Here is an 18,658-nt window from a genome sequence, read left to right on the forward strand (position 1 = left end):
ATGTCCCTGATCGGCGTTTTTTCAAATTTTTTGAAAGCGCCGTTTGTAACATCACAGAGAATCTTTTAATACAAGAATTCTTTTCGAGAGGTCTAAATTCATCAGTAAACGCGGCTGTCACTCTTCACCTATATGGTTTCCGATTTCCCAATAAATCTGTAGGTCGTGTTGACAAAAACACTTTGGTAACCTAGGTATCGATTGACCAATAACATGCTGCGTTTAAACTACACTTCCTGGACTTGGGAACGTATCAAAGGACGAATAGCGAAATCACGTGACTATTCTATCCAACCAGAACGGCCCTTAAATTCCGGCCTCTGGCGGTTCGCCGGTACCTCCCCAGTCGGCTTGGACGCCGGCGTTGAAGTACCGACGGACAGGTGAGCTCCAGACAGCCTCGGTCTCTGTTTTTTGTCCTTTGCTTTTCACTCCGAGGTCAATTGGGCTTCTAACTTGGCCCATTCGCTTTTGCTCCCATGGGTGTGGTGAAACGTTTAAACTACTAACAGGGAGACAATCACGAGATAAACAAGACTCTGTCTCCTGATCCAGAGCACGCCCCTGTGGCGCCCTCTCTGGTTTTCTTTTTCTTTCTTTCCTCTCTACCGGGGTCATTCGCTATTTGGGTGTCTCTATTTTTGTTTTCAGGGACGAAATCCTGACTTTGTCATCGTTTTTTGTCCCTGTAGAGCGGTGCTTCACTCTACCCCTGAGCCGCTGCCAGGTGGGGTGAGGCAGTCATTTCTTACGAGCTATGGTAAGGACCACTCTACGCTTTTTATGGCACATAACTGTTATATCCTAAAGAGTATGAGTTTGTAAATATGTAACAGATAAGATCGTTTAACAGTGAGTACAGGGAATCTGACTCACTGTTAATCATTAAACTAGGCTATTGTGATTATGATATGTGTTTTTGTGTGTGAATCCCTTTGTTTGACATGTATAAATTCTTTGCTCTGATCTTTTTAGTGAACGACATAGCCTGTAAAGAACGAGACAAGACCTGTTCACCTAGAAAACCCCAGGTGACTTCTGTACTTGTCTTTGAAAATTGTTTGTTTCGTCACTAATTACCACATTATAATTTTGCAGTAGCTGTTAATTTGTTATAAGGTCCTGAAGAAAGCAAGGACATAGCTGTCCTCTAATTGCTGAAACATGTAGACCTGGTTCCATCACCAGACAGTATATATTTTCAAACTGTCTTCACACATTTTTTAATATTGGTGGAGTGAGTATCACCTGAATAAATACTGTTCTGTACTCTCTCATCCAAATTTTAACACACATTCTACTTTTCTTTTATTTTTTACTCACTTTAGCACTGCACTGCATCAGTCACCCCACATTTTTCCACTCATTTACTCTAAGAAGTGACATACCATACTACCGGTTTTCTCAGTAAAGGAGATCTATTTACATCTGGATCTTCTTCCTCCTGAGAATAACCTACTTGGGTAGATGGCAATGGAAGGAACCCAAATGATGAAGGGCGGTTCCGAGTGGTGACTGATGGGTATCTTCGACCATCCCTGAGATAGTCATAGAATACTTTGTTCATTCGAGTTTCATTGCAATTTTATCTATTGAACGTGTTCACACACACCACTTATCATTTTTGTCTCCCAAGACCCTCTGGTACGTTGTTGTTGTTATGTTACTAATGGGTTTGTACACAGAGCTTGGTCTATAAATATTCCCTTGGGTCCCACCTTATCGTTATGTTGTTGTTGTTTTGCGAACCCCTACATCCCTGTCCCTTCTGGGTTCTCGTTTGATGCGTCAAAATGTGATGGGACCTATCATTGCAAACTAATAATACCTAGGGAGGGTGATTTACTAAGATTTTCCGCTGTGTTTGTATCACAAAAAGTGACGCAAATCGGTGCAAAATCTTTTTTTCTGATTTGCTTTCCGAAATGACGTAAAAGTAACTCAAAGCAGCGTGGAGGGTGGAGCATTGTCGTTCCCATGCAACCACCCAATGTTTCTGACGCTAAACCCTATTTACTAAATAAAGAAGACCGGGTTTAGCATCAGAAAAATGAACCCTTTGGAAGAAGGCGGAACAAAGGAGAAACACTTTCATTTCTCCTTCCTTTTCCAACTTTACAGTACCCTTACAAAGAGGGAATACATTCTATGCATAGAATTTTGTAATGAAAGGATACCCTTCCAGTTCAAAACCTATGCTAGACTCACAGAGACACCCTTGCACTATGGCGCAAAGGTGTCTCCGTGGAGCACGGCAGCTGATTTCAGTGATGGCGCAAGCGAAAGGGAGGAGAGTGCCACATTTCTGTAAATATGGTGCTCTCCTCTCTCCTTTTCACACAGCACAGCATTTGCGGCTGCTGCACTGCACAATTAAGTGGTAAATCTAACCCCTTAATTTGCATTGGAAATTGCATTCCCATTCACCATTCAGTTAGTGTATGTAATGTACGTCCCTAATTAGCAAATGGAAATTGAATGTCAGGTGCGCAATCCTCACAATTAAATACTACTTCCACTTGTCGATAAAACATTTGATAATGGAGTAAACAAGTTATAATTATTCATTTTTGCCAAGTGATTTTCACATTATGGTTTTACAATCTCTTCTTTTTTACAGTTGTTATTGCACACTCCCAGCTCCGTGGTCCTTGTTAAACGATTTCTTCACTTTTTTCCCGACTGATCACATTTAAAACATTGCTACAAGTTCACTTTGCGGGCCTAATATTCACAAGTATCACAAACGTATGGCTATTGTCTCTGGCTGCTTGTAAGATGTTGGTAGACACTATCTCAATCCAAGAAATAATTCAGTAACTTGTAGGTAGTTATACCTTTTATTAGACCAACAAAACCAGTGGGACTGATTAAGACTGTGGAGCGACCTGCGTGGTATGTGGCACCCCTGAAAAGACAACCGAAGATAAACAGAAAATGGAGTACATTAGCTTTAGACACCACAGGGTCCCTTCTTCAGGTGCGAGCTCTTCACTAAGTCGAAATTTTTTCCCCTCTTAGGAATTCACAACTTCTCTTCAAAACGTAATTTATTTTACTAACTTTGTGCTTATTTGTATTGCTACATATTGGGAGTATTACGTCAGATACACGTTGAACCTCTTTAATTTGAACATCTTTAATTTCTCTATCTATATCCGACAAAGTGTTTCACAATTATAATTTTTTTTCCTGAGGAAACACGATTAAGCGAACTGTTTGGCACCATGTAAAAATCTTGTTTTGGTGATCTGTGAAAGGTTTATGTTGATGCTTACAGCTCAATGTGCTGTGCGTTATGTCACACACAAAACAGCATAGTGGTATGACATTATATTGCTCACACTGTTCGGGTCTTTCTTTAGGCTAATATATAAAGAACATGAAATAACGTTTTGTGGGCGCCCTCCAGACCAGAGCCTGGTGCTCAATAGATAAATAACTGAAACAGAAAAGGACGGACTAAGGGACCAATCTCCAACCTGTGGATGCCCACACAGAATTTGTAATGTAATGTACGCATCTGCTTTTCCTAGGGTGCGTGGAGGGGGGTGGGTCCCTCGTGGTTCCACTCCTCAGCCCAAAGACTTTATAAATCTGTGAAACAACCAACATACCTTGAGGGGGCCCATCAATTTAGATTATGCCACTGCACAAATGACTCTCCGTGCAACAAAAGATATGTCCAAAGATCTAAAGTTCCAATTACGTTTACTATCAGATATTGCAACAGATATTACCAAAACGTTAATTCCCTTAAATACCAATCATAAACTGTGTATATTTTTTTGTGATTCAGCACAAGGGAATTGTTCTCAGCTGCTGTGCTTTTCTCCAGGTTACATAGTCATTACTCTTTCTGCTCTCAGATGGATGAGTGTCATCTAATTGTTAGATAGGTCTTTTAATTTGCTCATGGTTGGGCAGTGCAAGAGCTGAACAGAATTTGTATTTGCAATCTGCTAAAATGCTATATTTTCAAAAACGTTTTGTGAGAACTGTAAGTAAAGTGTATCCTTTTCTTGCCACATTTCCTGACATTTTCACACTGTCTAAAGATTTTGAGTTGACAGCGTACATTTTCCGAGAAAAGGGTTTAAATATTTTTTGTGTCTGAAAAAGTACATAATATGGATTGTGAAATTTTGGTAGAGCAGAAAATACAGAATTTTCCCACAGCTATTAATTTGGGCAAGGGACTAGTTGAAATAACTCATTCCCTCCAAGTGTCTCTATGATTAGTATCTAACCAATATTCTGCTCATTATATAAATTCTCCATCTGGCAAATTATCCTCTTTTGGATGTGTGGAAGCAAAGAAATGTCTTAAAACTTCCAAACTTTGAGCCAATCAGTCAAAGTTCCATACAGTGTTTTGTGTTTAAAGTACTGAGTCCAGGTTAAGAACCCTGGAAGTTGTCTTAAATTGACTGTACCCTTTTGATGTCTCCATGAGTCCTGCCCTTATTTCCTATGCCAAGTTTGAATTTCTTTTAAATCTCATTGGCTGCTCACTTTTCCGTTTCAAAAGCTTAGATCAGGAAATTTTTCTGTCTAAAATGTCACCTATCTATTGACTTCTATTTTTTTTCATTGAAAGTAAAATACTCCCATAATGTTTGGTCGGGATCTAATGACACAGCCAAAAAGGTGAATTGACTTAAAGAATTGTATGACTTCCTCACAAAAACAACTAAGAGAAGCTCTATCTGGTCACATTATGAGCTGTCTGAATTAATTGAAAATTGAAGGCGTGAGAAGCAAGCAAATGACTGTGAGCTTGCTCATTATTTGAGGCCTGGTATAGAAAGTTTTGATTATTTTAATTACTTTTGCCCAGTTTTATTTAATACATTTACATAGTTTTGAATCTTTCAGAACGCCACCAAATTATCTTCTAGATATGCAGACTTTTTCTCCACATAAACTACTGAAATATTGAAATTGGGAAAAGCACTTTTTAAATTATATTTAAGTGATTCCTAATTTGGAAATGTGGCATTGGGCTTAATATTTCGTATTATAAAGCAAGAATGCTATCGTATCACCAACATTGTTTTCCCATGATGGATACAAAATGAGGTGCCTGCTTGCAGCCAATTTGAATCTTTCTTGCAGGGAGTATACCGAGCGGTAGCATGTTCATTTTTTATTGGGCACTTCTCGAGTTGTCAAAATATAGTTCAAAAAGCACTAAACTATATGTAGAAACTCCAAAAACATATAATCTGATACCAGTACCTTTACAGCCCACATGATCTACCTTTCAGTATAGTAGAATTCTTAACTGGTATTTCAATTGATGCAATGTTAACTGTATGTAATATGACTACACATTAAGTACATTTATGGGACCCAAACATTTTGTTGATGCATGAGCGCTCATGGAGTCATGTTCTCGTCCTTTATTGTTCCTTGCACAGCTCCACTTGAACCAAACAATAAAGAGCACATAGGTTCTCTTAATTTGAAGAGTTTGTTCCTTACATTTACATCCTTGCACAGAACAGTCTGCCCTTATTGCCTAAACAGCAGATTGGTGTTCACTGCATACGTAGATGGTACTAGGCCGGATTCTCCTCCTTGTTCGACTAGGCACTTTGGGTAGGATCTTGAAAGTTTTGGGCATGAATTCCATGCAGGCTTCACGGAATTTCTTGATCCTCCAGCAGTAGATGACGGGGTTGAACACAGACTTGAGGTAACTGAGCCACAGAATGCACGTGCTGGTAATGTAGAAGGAAGGGCTGTAGTAGAACGTCCTGCTGAACACCGAGAGCAGGCTGAAGACGGTGTGCGGCAGCCAACAGAAGGAAAAGCCTATAAACAGGATCAAGATGGTGGTGAAGGCCCTGGTTTTGAAGCTCATGTCTACGTTCATCTGGTGTGGCCTCTGTAGCCCGATGAGACCGAGTTTGCTCACCTGGCTCAAGCAAAGGCTCTCGGCATGGTTGTGAATTCTGACGGCATTCCTCCGCACAGTGTTGAGAATGCAGAGGTAAGAGTAGAGCATCACACTGAAGGGGATGAAGAAGATGGCCACCAGCAACATCACAGCGTAGGCTCTGTCGGCTGGAAAATCGGTGTACCCAAGGACGCACTGAGGTGCACGAGCAGGCACTTCCACAAGCGACCAACCAACTACTGAGGGAAACGAAATGCAGAAGGAGAGGGACCAGGATATTGCAATCATGATCTTGGCACGGTGAGGGTTCAGTTTGTCTTGCCGTTGAACAATTATTAAGAAACGATCAACGCTAATGATCAACAAAATGGCGACTCCTTCTAGGACAAAGAACCAGTACAGCATGGCTGATATGCGACAGAAGTGAGCCCCAAAGTGCCAGTTCACTGTAATTAGGGTGACTGCGGTAAATGGCATGCAGAACAGGGACAACATGATATCAGAGAAGGCAAGAGTTGCCAGGAGAAGATTAATAGCCGAACGCATGGCCGGCTTCTGATAAACAATGAGGCAAACAATGGCATTGCCCAGGAAACCAATGCCAATCATAAGGACCATTGTCATTGCCAATAATATCCTAAGTGGGGCTGGCATAGTTATGACGTGTGAACCAATATCTGTGCCATTCGAAGAAGAAATAACATAGCTGTCCATGGGAGTGTTGTTGCAGACCATCACTGCAACACCACCGAAGGCAAAGCAGCAAATGTTAATTTCTGGTGATTAACGTCAATGTTGTTCCCTGGAAAAATCCTCCGCATCTTGAGAAGGGCCACGTAGAGGAGGTCATACAAGGGCACAAATTGTGATCCTTACACTGTGTCCAATCCGCGAGCTGTGTCACATCTGGAGCATCCTCTCAAACGTGGATCCACCTGCAAAAACAATAAAATGCATAAGATATACAGACATAATCTAAGGACACCACTAATATTATTTCAGAGATAAACACTCTAACGTAGCCAGGAAAACATTTAGAAGATATAGCAGAAACATCAATTAAAAACTGAACCGCGTCAGAAAAATGATGTCTGTGTTCCTGTTATTTTTAGTGGATTTGGGTTTTGAACACATTCAGGGTATGCTAGCCAGAGGCGTTCTTCATAGTGCTGGCCAATGAGCTTTAAGCAAGAAACAAAGGGGCCTATATATAAGGGGATATCGCCACTAGAACATCGCTTTTAGTGACTTTCTGGTGGTGACATGCCCTTCTCCATATTTACAAAGTGGCGTTAAGCCACTTTTAGTGGCAGGTGTGCAAGTGCTTACCAAACACACAAATCATTAATTTTATATGAAGGTGCAAAAAGTGCATTCTGGATCAATGGAGAAATGTAAGACCATTGGTCCTTTGACTGCACGCTTCCTGGTCCCATACTGGCAGTTTTGTATTTTGAGACAGGGATGTGCTTGTCGCAAACACAGTTCCTCAAGATTTGAGCGTAACCTCCGAAAAAATAATGAGCAGGCCTGGGATATATGGTGCAAGCAGACGTCCTCCTGGAGTCTAGGAGCACATATACTCACCACCATCCATTCACTCACAAGCACACACTTGCACCTACTTACACACATCATTCACAAGTGTGTGTGTATATATATATATATATATATATATATATATACACACATATATATATATATATACATATATACACATGTGCACACCCAACCATTCAATCCCAAGCACAAAGAAATTTACATCTAACCATTCACAAGCACGCTAGCACAAACCCATTCACAAGCACAAGCGCACAAATACACATACGTTCATAGTTGCTCACACATACCCAACCATTAAATAAAGTACTTACCTGGCGGGCAGTGACAGTGAAGGCAGGACCAGCAGGCGGCTGAGGGGAGAAGAACGATTGCCCAGGAAGGAGTTTGAGGCTTCGGAAGAGAAGGAAGAACAAAGATCTTGTTGCCTTCTCTCATTTGCTAACTTTGTAAAGGGTCAACCAATGAAAGGGGGACCATTCATAAATCTTCGCAGAGGGGGGTCGGGTAAGTGAGACTTGTTGATTCCACCACACTCTGTGACAAGTTGGAAAAGGGTGGTGTGCGGTGTCACTGATTGACAATCAGTCCTGGACACTTCAGGGCTTAAACCACACACAACTGAGGGGCATATTTGCAGACCACTATCGCTACCACAACGTCATTTCTTTAAGCCGCTGTGGTGGCGATAGGGGGTTTACCTTGTAAATAAGGCACCCTTTCACGCTATACTTAGTGTGAAAGGGGTGGGTAATGGGTATTGTGGTGGACATTCCACTGCAACATCCATTGATTTTGACGCTGCCCCATATTTAAAAGGGTGATATAAATATGGGGCAGCGCCAAAATTAAGACCAGGGAAAACCTAGTCTTACCCTGGCGCAACAAGAAGAAATGTTTAATTTCTTCTAGTTTCTGCTGTTTTTATGTGTGTTGTGCCACACACATAGAAACAGCAAAAGGCCATTGAATGTTAATGTGCAGGAAGGTGTCCCATCCGGCACAAACAATAAAAAAAGTTGCAACTTCTATGTGTGCTACATATGTCCCTGAGTCTATCAGCGACTCTCCCTCACACCATCAAGGGAAGGTATTCCCACAGGCCTTTGCTGGGCTGGTGATGTCACTGCCCTCTGGGCACTGACATCTTCCGGCTGGCAAACCTTGACTTATTAGTGCATGTAAAGTGCATGGCTGCCTGACCCACACATGATGATGGTCCTCCAGGCTGACTTTTGCTCAGCCTAAACACTCATCCTCCTTTGCAGGGATGGCGGGGAGGAACAGACCCCCGATACCTTTACTGACAAGCCGCCACTGGCAAAGGGAATGATAACTGCAAACATATTATATCCGAGTCCCATACCATCTGTATGATATCCGTTGGAGTGCTTACATATGCACCAGGAAGCCTATCTTCTTGAGGCCTCTATACTAACGCTACTGACCACAACTTATCAGTGTCTTTAAATTACCAATTTTTTGAAAAACGCCCATATCCGCAGTCCTGTGATACATGGAGAAATCTGACTCCCCTTGCCTGCCAGATATACATTTCAAGGTCATTTTCTTAAATTCTCACTACAGACCAGGCCAGGTAGGGCCTGGAATACGTAGTTTTAAACTTTGTTTGTTCTACCTCCCCATGAAAGAAAGAAGAAAGCTCAGCAGCAATAGTCACTGCATAGGAAGTGCAGTAATTACGGACAGTTAGCTTTATAAATGTCTGCAGGATCTGGAGTGATATGTTTTTTAAGGTATCTGATAGAGCACGTCGCCCGCCTAAAAGCAATCTGTGGTGAAAGAGTATTGGCTTCACCAAGAGGTAGTAACAAATTTACAATGTCCAATGTTGAGAGATTATTTTCTAAACCTGTATTTCCCTCAAAGGGTGATAGCTTAGTTTGAAGAGCTGGGATGGATGTGCTCGGATCTGCTGATCTGAAAATGGCGTAACTTTATGTGCGTCTCAAGTCAGTGGGGTGCCCACTATATCATCTGCTTTAACGCACACAGCAGAGTACAATGATCAAAGCAAATAAAAGCAGTGACAATATGCACCACTGATGTGTGCCTCTACATTAGGGAAAGTATTGTGATAATTAACCAGTCAAGGAGATCTTTGAAGTCAGGAAATTATACCATGGAAGTACCATAAGCAAAAATATTGTCTCAAATCCCAATTTATGGAGAGCTTTAACCTCTGCGGCCCAAATTCCGCCGCAGTGCTGGGACATTCCATCCGCAGGCGTGGCTCGGATGTCCACGGTCCGTTGTGCGCGCACACCCACTGCCGTCATGAGCACAGAAGAGGTTAACTAAAAATCACCAGTCCATCTGGTTAGAAGCCCTTCTGGCCATCCAGACGAATACTGTTGGTACACATCTTTGTTTGACCTTTTCAACCAGGTGGACTATGCAGCAAATGTGATGGACTTGTGATATAGATTCCTGATATTTACACCGTTCATCCTCAGATAATATGTCAGAGCCATACATGTTTGAATAGTTTCCCCGAAATGCCTCCAGGTTCTCTTCAAAAGTAGTGGGCTGACCCATAAAGATCATTATGTCACCAATGTATTCTTCTTTTCTGTCTTAAGTGTCATGCCCGGTGTGCCTACGTGGCTTTCTTAAGGCTTAAGGGGGTCAATCTTGCTCTATTGTAGGCTATGGCACATGGTTTGCACCTGAGGGATGTTACTGTATGTTGAAAACCTCATATTTCATATGTGCTTTATTAAAGTTTCTCTTCTAAGATATCCCTCTTTATTCAACTCACTAATAATAAAGGAGGTTATTTATAAGAGCCCTGTGTCACTTTTGCACCTTGGTAAGTGGTACATTCTTGACGCTTGGCTCTGAATCAGATTTATAAAGCAACACAAAGCAACCGTGCGTGGCTTTAGGTGGCCTCATAAATCTTGAGTAAGGCAATGCAGCGCAAATCGCCTTACTCTGCACTTGGGAGGCATTCCATGGGCACTGCGGTGGGCTTTTCCACACAATATCCATGGATTTTGATGCTGCCCCAGATTTACAAAATCATGTAAACCTGGAGAGGTGCCAAATCCTTATGCCTCTCGAGGTGAGGCATAATGAGGAGAAATATCTTTATTTCTACTCATTTTTGCCTCTTTCTATGTGTGCTACATTCTGCAGCACACACAAAAAGAGGAAAACGCACGGGGCATGGCCAAGCAGCATGGCCGACAGGACGTGAGCTCCTTCGGCTCCCTGCCGGCCGCTGCTTTAATCCTGCATTTCTGATCCTTTCAGTGCCCCCTGGCGTGTTTTCGGGGTGCCCACGAGTCCGGACTGCGCTGGGCTCTCCCCTGCCCTGTTTCGAGATGGCTGACGAACAGATCGGAGGAGTCCTCGGCCCGGCCTACCTGGCGCCGGACCTGTGAGTACTGAGGCCGGGGACTGCGGCCTAGCCCCGGGCATCGGACCTAACCGAACGCGGGGGGACCCACTGCCATCAGGCCCTCCCACTGTAACTGGGGCTCCGGAGTGGTGTCGGGGCCTTCTGGCGACAGGGGGCCCGTGAAGATTGTCCCTGCTGCGTAGAGGTTGGCCCGCAGTGGAGGAGGCGGCCGGCCAGCCTCGCGACGGGGCCTCTGCTAATTGTGACCGAGGATTGGGCCTGGGGTCGCGGGCCGCAAACGGAGGTCTACCGGGGGTCCCACTGCCATCGGGACCCCCTGGGTGAAGGAGCGGCAGACTGAGGGCTGAGGGGTGTGGAACTTATCCCGGGCTGCCCTGTGTGGAGCCGCCTGGGCCGGAGTGACGCAGATCGCCTGGTGCGGAGGGGCCCACTGTCATCGGGGCCCTCCGAAGTGATTGGGGCGCCGGAGTGGTGCAGGGGCATTCTGGCTGCCTGGGGCCCATTCCCCATACCTTGGCTGAGTTGCTTGGCCCGAAGGTGAGGTGGCGACCTGTCCAGTCGGGACGGGGCCGCTCAAAATTGAGGCCGGGGACTGGGCCCATCAAGGAGGATTGCGAGTGGAGTGAGACCGGGAGGCCCGCAGCCATCAGGGCCCTCCCCCTAAGGGAAAGAGGTGACGGAGGACGGCAGATCGGCGGAGGCGGGGCCTGGTTGCCCGGAGGCGGGACTGCCTGTGCCCGGGCCGGGGGCTGCAGCCTAGGCCCGCGTAACGTGTCTCTCCTGGCCCGGGGGGACCCACTGCAGCGGGGGCCTCCCGCAGAGACTGGGGCATTGGCATTGTATTGGAGCGATCAAGCGGACGGTGGCCTGGAGTGAATACCCTTGTGGGCAGCAACCTGAGACGGAGTGGAGGGAGCGGCTGTCTGCCCCTGGATGGGGCCGCTCCTCCCTTAGACCGGGGCCTGGGCCTGACAACACAGGTGGCTGATGGATTGGTCCCGGGGGAGCCCTCCGACACTGGGGCCCCTCTGAGTAGAATGGAGGACGGCAGCCAGCCGGGCCCTGGTCGGACTGTACATGTCAGAGGTGGGTGTATCCTGTAGCATCCCACACACGGAACTTCCGAGAGCTGGAACCGGGGACTGAACCTAGTTATTCCTTGTGTCCCACTGGAGCCTGAGACGCAAATCAACAGATCTCCTCAGAGTCGGTCTGCACGCGTGCGGGAGGGCTTGGATCGGTGACCGTGGTCCTGTGGGCCGGCCCCTGCAGGACGGCTTCCCCAGGTAGACACGGGCCGGCGTTGGGTCTGTGACATTCTTGGATAGTGGGGGGCATGGATCTGGATACTGTTGACTGTGGTGCCTGGTGGCCGATATGTGTGGGACATCCAACTGCTTTGTTGAATTGAGGGTCTAGTGGAGACGTCGGTGACGTCTGGAAGGAACTTTGTCGTGCTCTATGATGCGTAAGGACAGAACGCCTCGGGCTGCGCAGCCCAACACCATAACACAGTATACTACGCAGAGGCTCCCCTCTCAAAGACTCACGCGCCAGTCGGGGCAGGAGGAGGGGGATCCAGCGCCCGAGGAGCCCTCACGAGCGGAATTGTTGAAAGCAATACAGGGGTCCCACTCGGCCTTGGAGCGACAGATCGAGACTGTGTCCATCAACGTGAACCTCCTACGGACTGACCTGCGCAAGGTGGCCGATAAGGTCACGGATGCGGAGGGGAATATCACTCAACTGCAGGGGGAGGTAGCATCCCTCAAAAAAACGGTCTCACAATTTTCTGCCACGACGGAGGCCCTAGAGCGGAGAGCAGAGGATGTGGAGGGGAGAGCGTGCCGCAGTAACGTACGTGTGCTGGGTATTCCTGAACGAGCGGAGGCGGGCAACCCGGAGCGCTTCCTTGAGCACTGGATCCATACGGTATTGAGCCCTGAGCATCTGTTAGATGTCTTTGTGATATAAAGAGCCCACAGAGCGTTGGTCCCACCCCGAGACCTGGAGCCCCTCCGCGAGCTCTCATTGCCAAAACCCTAAACTACCGAGACAGAGACTGCATCCTTAGAGCAGCAAGGGAGTCTAAGGACCTTACGTTTGAAAATGCAAGGGTGTCAATCTTTCCAGATAATGCAACTGCTCAAATTTTCTATAAATTTTCAATTTAAAATTATGTATACTATGTTTGGTATACGTAGAGGGATAAGGGTTGCTTGTTTATTGAATAAGAATATGTATCTGGAAAAAGAGTTTTATGAATGTTTTTAACTTATATAAAACTTGTTTTATGTAAAAAGGAAAAATAGTTATATTCATTTGTGTTTTTTTCAGAAATATTTGTGGCTCCTGAAGAAGGCGTTCTTTCAACGCCGAAACGCGCGTCGATACTAATGATCGCCACTTTTTTATTTTAAATTGATTATTTTATAAGTTGTATATGATCTTTTGTAATTGATTGTTTATAATTGTATTTTGTTAAATATGAATTCTGTTTTTTGTTATATGTATGTTTAATTAAAAATAATAAAGCTTTTTAATAGATTCTGTCTCAATCATTCCCTCTTTGCAATCCTGTTTCCCATGTTGTTTTAAATGCCTAGGTTTGATATACACACCATCTTTCCGGACTATACACAATTGGTTCAGGAACAGCGCAAGTCCTTTTTGGCAGTCAAACAAAAGCTCAGGGAGATGCATCTACAGTATATGCTGCTCTACCCAGGGAAGCTAAAGGTCATATCCCAAGGGAAGGCACACTTCTTTGGAGCTCCTGCGGAGGTTTGGGAAAGGCTCGAGATTCGGGGGGATGCCCTCCCTCCTGGAGAACGGGGGGGGGGCCGTGGCACATGGGGGACCAGACCGCGGAGGCAGCGCAGTCGGAGAAGAGATCGAGGGTCCCATATGGATGAGAGTGCGGAGGGCGACCGAGTCACGGTGAGAGAGGATGGTTCCCTTCGCATGGATTTGGCAGAATCGGACCGTTTGCCTGCGGCGTCTCGACCTTACTCTCCTGTGGAGATCCTTGTACCGGACACGTTGCAGCTCACTGCGGAGGTGGTTTCCCTGACCAGTGCCACGATCCCGGAGACGGCTGGAGCGCAGGGGCAGGTGCCAGATGGACTATCGTGAGGAGGGGCCCTAGCGCTATAAAGATTGCTGGACTCTGGACATGGCGCTTGACCATTGTTGAACAGTAAGGGGGCTATTGTTGATTGGGGGCTCTGTATGCTTGGGGGCGGGGGGAGTGGGTAGGGGTTCGGGGGGCTGGGTGAATGATGGACTCCTTCATTGTTAGGGCCGGGGTGGTGTCTTCTTTTAGGTCCTGTTGGGCGGCCTGGTGGGGAGTCAAGTGGGGGGGTGTAGTTGTCTTCTTTTTTGTTTTCTGTAGGTGGGTTTAGTGAGGGTGACTGATGGGGAAGCTGTGTATGTCCTGGCACCAGCACAGGAAGGGCATGTCGGCAGGTATGGTTGTTGCTAGTATATTGCTTGTGGGTGGGGTTGGTGTTGGAGGGGGGTTGTTGTTAGGGGAAGTTGTAGGCATCGCATGTATGACACATCGGGCACGGGACTGGAGGGACACTGAGAATGAAGTATGGGGGGGAGGCGGGACATGTAGTTGACAATGGAATACAAATTTGTGAGCTGGAATGTGAGGGGGCTAGGTACTTGCACAAAACGTTACAGAGTACTGTCTTGGCTCCGTAGGCATAGGGTTGCGATTGCCTGCCTTCAGGAGACTCATCTTACTGAGGAGGGGGCGCAGAAGCTGGGTAAGAAATGGCGGGCCAGGTGTTCCATTCTTCTTATTCTTCATATGCTAGAGGGGTGTTGATTTGGGTGGCGCCTGGGGTCCCTTTTGCAGTCCAATATGGAGAGGCAGACATTCAGGGTAGATATTTGCTCCTTAGGGCTAAGTTGGATGGTAGGGATGTCACCCTTCTGAATACACAGGCACCGACGTGGATGATCCAGGTTTTTTTCCGGCTCTGCAGGATGTTTTGGTTGACTACCTGGGAGCGCCGCTTTTTTGACTGGGTGATTTTAACTGTGTTCTGGACCCGGTCCTTGATAGGTCTCCGCCACGGAAGGGCACGAAACCCCGAATTACAGTACAGCTTCACGAGGTTATGGAGAATATAGGGGCTGTCGATATCTGGTGGCAGGCCAATCCGACGCTGCAGGAATATACCTGCTTTTCTCCCACTCATAATACACACAGTCGCCTTGATAGAGTGCTCGTAGCTAACGCAGAGAGCAACATGACTATGGAAGTGACACATCAGGCGCGCTTTCTGTCTGACCACTCCCCGGTGGTTTGTCTGGTGCGATGGGGAACTCCGGTTTCCCGTCCACGTACTTGGAGGTTCCCAGTAGATATCCTCCGTGACTCCGTGGGAAGGGCACACGTCGAGAAGGCCCTAACAGACTATATAGACCTTAATTGGGAGGTGGGAGACCTATCGTTGGCTACTAAATGGGAGGCCCTGAAGGCAGTGGTGAGGGGAGACTGTATGGGATTGACATACGGAGTCCGGAAACAGCTTCTCAGGGACTTGCAGACGGCAGAGGAGGGGCTCTTGCATGTCCAGACTGCGGGGTCTCCTGACGACCTACAGCGAACGGACGAACAGGTAGCCCAAGGGAAGGTCCATGACATTCTAGACCATCTGGATAAGTACACCCTAGGCCAATATAGGCAGAGGCTTCATAGAGAAGGAGACAAATCGGGGTGACTGCTGGCCTGGATCCTCCGTAAGGAGCAAACCCCGGAACGCATTGTGGCTCTGCGGGACGCCCATGGGACTGTGGTCCACTTGGAAGGGGCGATTCTCGAGACTCTTAGGTCCCACCTTCAGCAGGTATACACTGCGGACCCGGACATCTCTGAGGCCTCTTATTCCCCTTATTTGCAGGGGCTGACCCTTCCATTTATCTCCGTAGCCGATCAGAAGGACTTGGATGCGGCACTGACAGCGGACGAGGTGCGGACGGCCCTCGCCAGCCTGCCGTGCGCAAAGTCGCTGGGTAGTGACGCATACCCGCCGGAGTTTTACCAGGAGTTCGGAACCATGATGGCGCGTCTTTTGGTGCAGGTCTACGCCGAAGTCTTTGAGACCGGATGTCTCCCGTGGAGAATTTTGTATGATCCTTAAACCAGGGGGGGACAAGCTCGACCCTTCCGCATATCGCCCTATCACCATGATCAACACTGACGTAAATATTTTGACTAAGGTATTGGCCACCCGGTTGGCCCCGCATATGCCGCACTTGGTCCACCCGGACCAATGCGGCTTTATACCAGGGCGTAACACCGCCATTAATCTGAGGCGTTTGAACCATATCATACATGAGGTTCAGGGGTTGGATGACCAGACGGTGCTCGTATCGGTTGACCTGGCCAAGGGGTCCGACACCGTGGATTGGGCTTACTTGCAGGAGGTTCTCCGGGTGGTGGGCCTGGGCCCAAATTTTTGCCGTTGGGTCCGTATTTTGTACAACTCCCCCAGAGCTCGGGTGAGATTGGGAACAGCGCATTCGGAGGACTGGCAGTTGGGGCGGGGTACACGACAGGGGTGTCCCCTCTCACCACCTCTCTTTGCTCTAGCGATAGAGCCTTTGGCTGTCCGGATCCGTCTGGAGATGTCGCAATGGGGCATACAAGTGGGTGACACGTGTAACATTGTCTCCTTGTATGCTGATGATGCCTTGTTTTATCTGAGGGCCCCGAGGGAGGCGCTCCCAGTTTTACTCAATCAGTTGGATCGGTTTGGGGATGCATCGGGACTGCGACTCAACAGACGTAAGTCTTTGATTTATCCATTGTCGGGGTTAGGGTCGGTGCCCAGGGACAATTTGCCGGAGCTCGGGTTCCGTTGGGTGACGGATAGTTTTCGTTACTTGGGGATTCTGGTGGCGCCTACGGAGGCGAGATCCCTGGCCTGTAATATTGATAAGGTGCTTCAGTCCCTGCAGTGCTCCGTGACCTTTTGGAACACCCTCCCGCTATCTCTAATGGGCCGACTTGCTGTCGCTAAGATGGTGATGCTGCCTAGGACACTTTATTTACTGCAAAATACGTTGTGTCCCCTCCCCCCTAGGGTCTTCGTACACTGAACACGCTCCTTACGTCCCTACTTTGGCCGAACCGGCGTAGTCGGGTTGCCCTCCGCACAGTGGTGAGATCCTACGATGAGGGTGGCCTGGAGGCCCCACGCTTTGACCTGTACTACTATGCTGCGCAGCTGCTGCCGGCTGCCAGATGGTTTGCGGGAACGGATGTCTGGGAGACGCAGCTGTTGGCGGGTAGAGCGACGGTGCGGGAGCTTCAAGTGGCGTTGATGCGGGGTAGGGGGGCAAGCGAGACTCTGCCCTACATCGTGAGGCATACGGCAAACGTTTGGCACCGCTTCGTTGAGAGGGTGCTCCGGGCAGCGCCCTTCCACAGGGACTTGCCGCTTTGGATCCTGGCACCTGTAGTGTCAATGGAGCAACAGATGTCCTTCCGGGCCTGGCGGGAGGGAGGCTGTGAGACCCTGGCAGACCTATATCCAGCCGAAACCTTTTTGACATTTGAACAGGCGGAGGAGACTTTCGCCCTGGGTAGAGGACAGTACCTGCATTACCAGGGATTGCGGGAGGTGGTGCGGTCACTATGGACGCAGTATCTAGAGACTGCCCCAGTGACCCATACCCTGGACATCATACTGTCTTGTGGCAGAGGACGTCAACTTATTTCCCTGCTGTATGCGGCCATGCGTAGGGACTCTGCCCCGCCGGTTCCCCCGGCGTGGGTGGCCTGGGAAGTGGATTTAGGCACCCCGCTAGAGCAGGGTCAACGCACGCGAATAGGGGCCCTTACAAAGAAGGCCTCTTGTAATGCACGTTTTAAGTTGATACATTTCAATTTCCTGCACCGCACCTATCTCACTCCGATCTTGTTGCAGCGTTACTCCCCGGGTAGGAGCGATGATTGCCCCAGAGGTGGCGCGGGACGAGCGGGCTTCCTGCACCTGGCCTGGGGCTGCCCAATGGTCCAGAGTTTTTGGGGGAGGGTAGTGGAGCACATTGTTGCCACTAGCACTGGCTAAGAACCTGGGTATCTGGTTTGGTGAAGATCTCAGGTTTACGGATCACATCAAGAGACTTACAGGCGTGTTCTTTGGAACCCTCAAATCCTTAAGCAGATTTTTCCCTTTGCTCCCTCAGCCAGCCAAGGAGATGGTGGCTCGGGCGCTTATCCTATCCCGCCTGGATTATGCTAATGCGCTCTTCCTTGGCATCCCTGGATATCTGGTTAATAAACTACAATTAATTCAGAACACGGCGGCCAGACTTCTACTCAGCATTTCTAAAAGATCAAGTATCAGATCACAAATGCGAAATCTTCACTGGCTGCCCGTGGTCCAACTGGTGCAGTTCAAGGCTCTTATTTTAGCGCATAGAGCTTTACATGATTCAGGCCCTCCTTACATCAGGAAAAGGGTGGCCTTCTATGCTTCTCGTCGAGCTTTAAGATCTGTTTCTCATCGACTGATGGCCATCCCCCACTTTCGTCGCTCTAGGATGGGCGGCCAGTCTTTTTCAGTCAAAGCAGCCACTCTTTGGAATACCCTCCCTGCTGTGCTGCGCCACACACAGGACTTCCGGTGCTTTAAGAAGCTTCTCAAAACTCACCTTTTCAAGCAAGCCTACTAACACTCTCTCTAGCCACAGGTCTGCAACCACATCGCGCCAGGACACTCAAGAGTAATCGTGCGCGTTACACATTTTTATATAACATAACATATAACATAACAACG

At 47.6% G+C, this 18,658-nt stretch overlaps 1 protein-coding gene across 1 annotated transcript; it reads right to left on the reverse strand.

Moving 5' to 3' along the window:
• Nucleotides 1–2,553: 2,553 nt before the first annotated feature.
• GPR45 (G protein-coupled receptor 45) lies at nt 2,554–6,837 on the reverse strand. Its single transcript, XM_078656129.1, has one exon. The coding sequence runs from the start codon at nt 6,638–6,640 to the stop codon at nt 5,525–5,527; it is 1,116 nt and encodes a 371-aa protein (XP_078512255.1). The 5' UTR covers nt 6,641–6,837; the 3' UTR covers nt 2,554–5,524.
• Between the last annotated feature and the right edge of the window lie 11,821 nt (nt 6,838–18,658).

Source organism: Lissotriton helveticus, chromosome 8, assembly GCF_964261635.1.
Source record: "Lissotriton helveticus chromosome 8, aLisHel1.1, whole genome shotgun sequence".
Classification (NCBI taxonomy): domain Eukaryota; kingdom Metazoa; phylum Chordata; class Amphibia; order Caudata; family Salamandridae; genus Lissotriton; species Lissotriton helveticus.

Excerpts from the sequence above, each read along its gene's own strand:
- GPR45 (XM_078656129.1), bottom strand. The coding sequence starts at position 6,640 with ATGGTCTGCAACAACACTCCCATGGACAGCTATGTTATTTCTTCTTCG.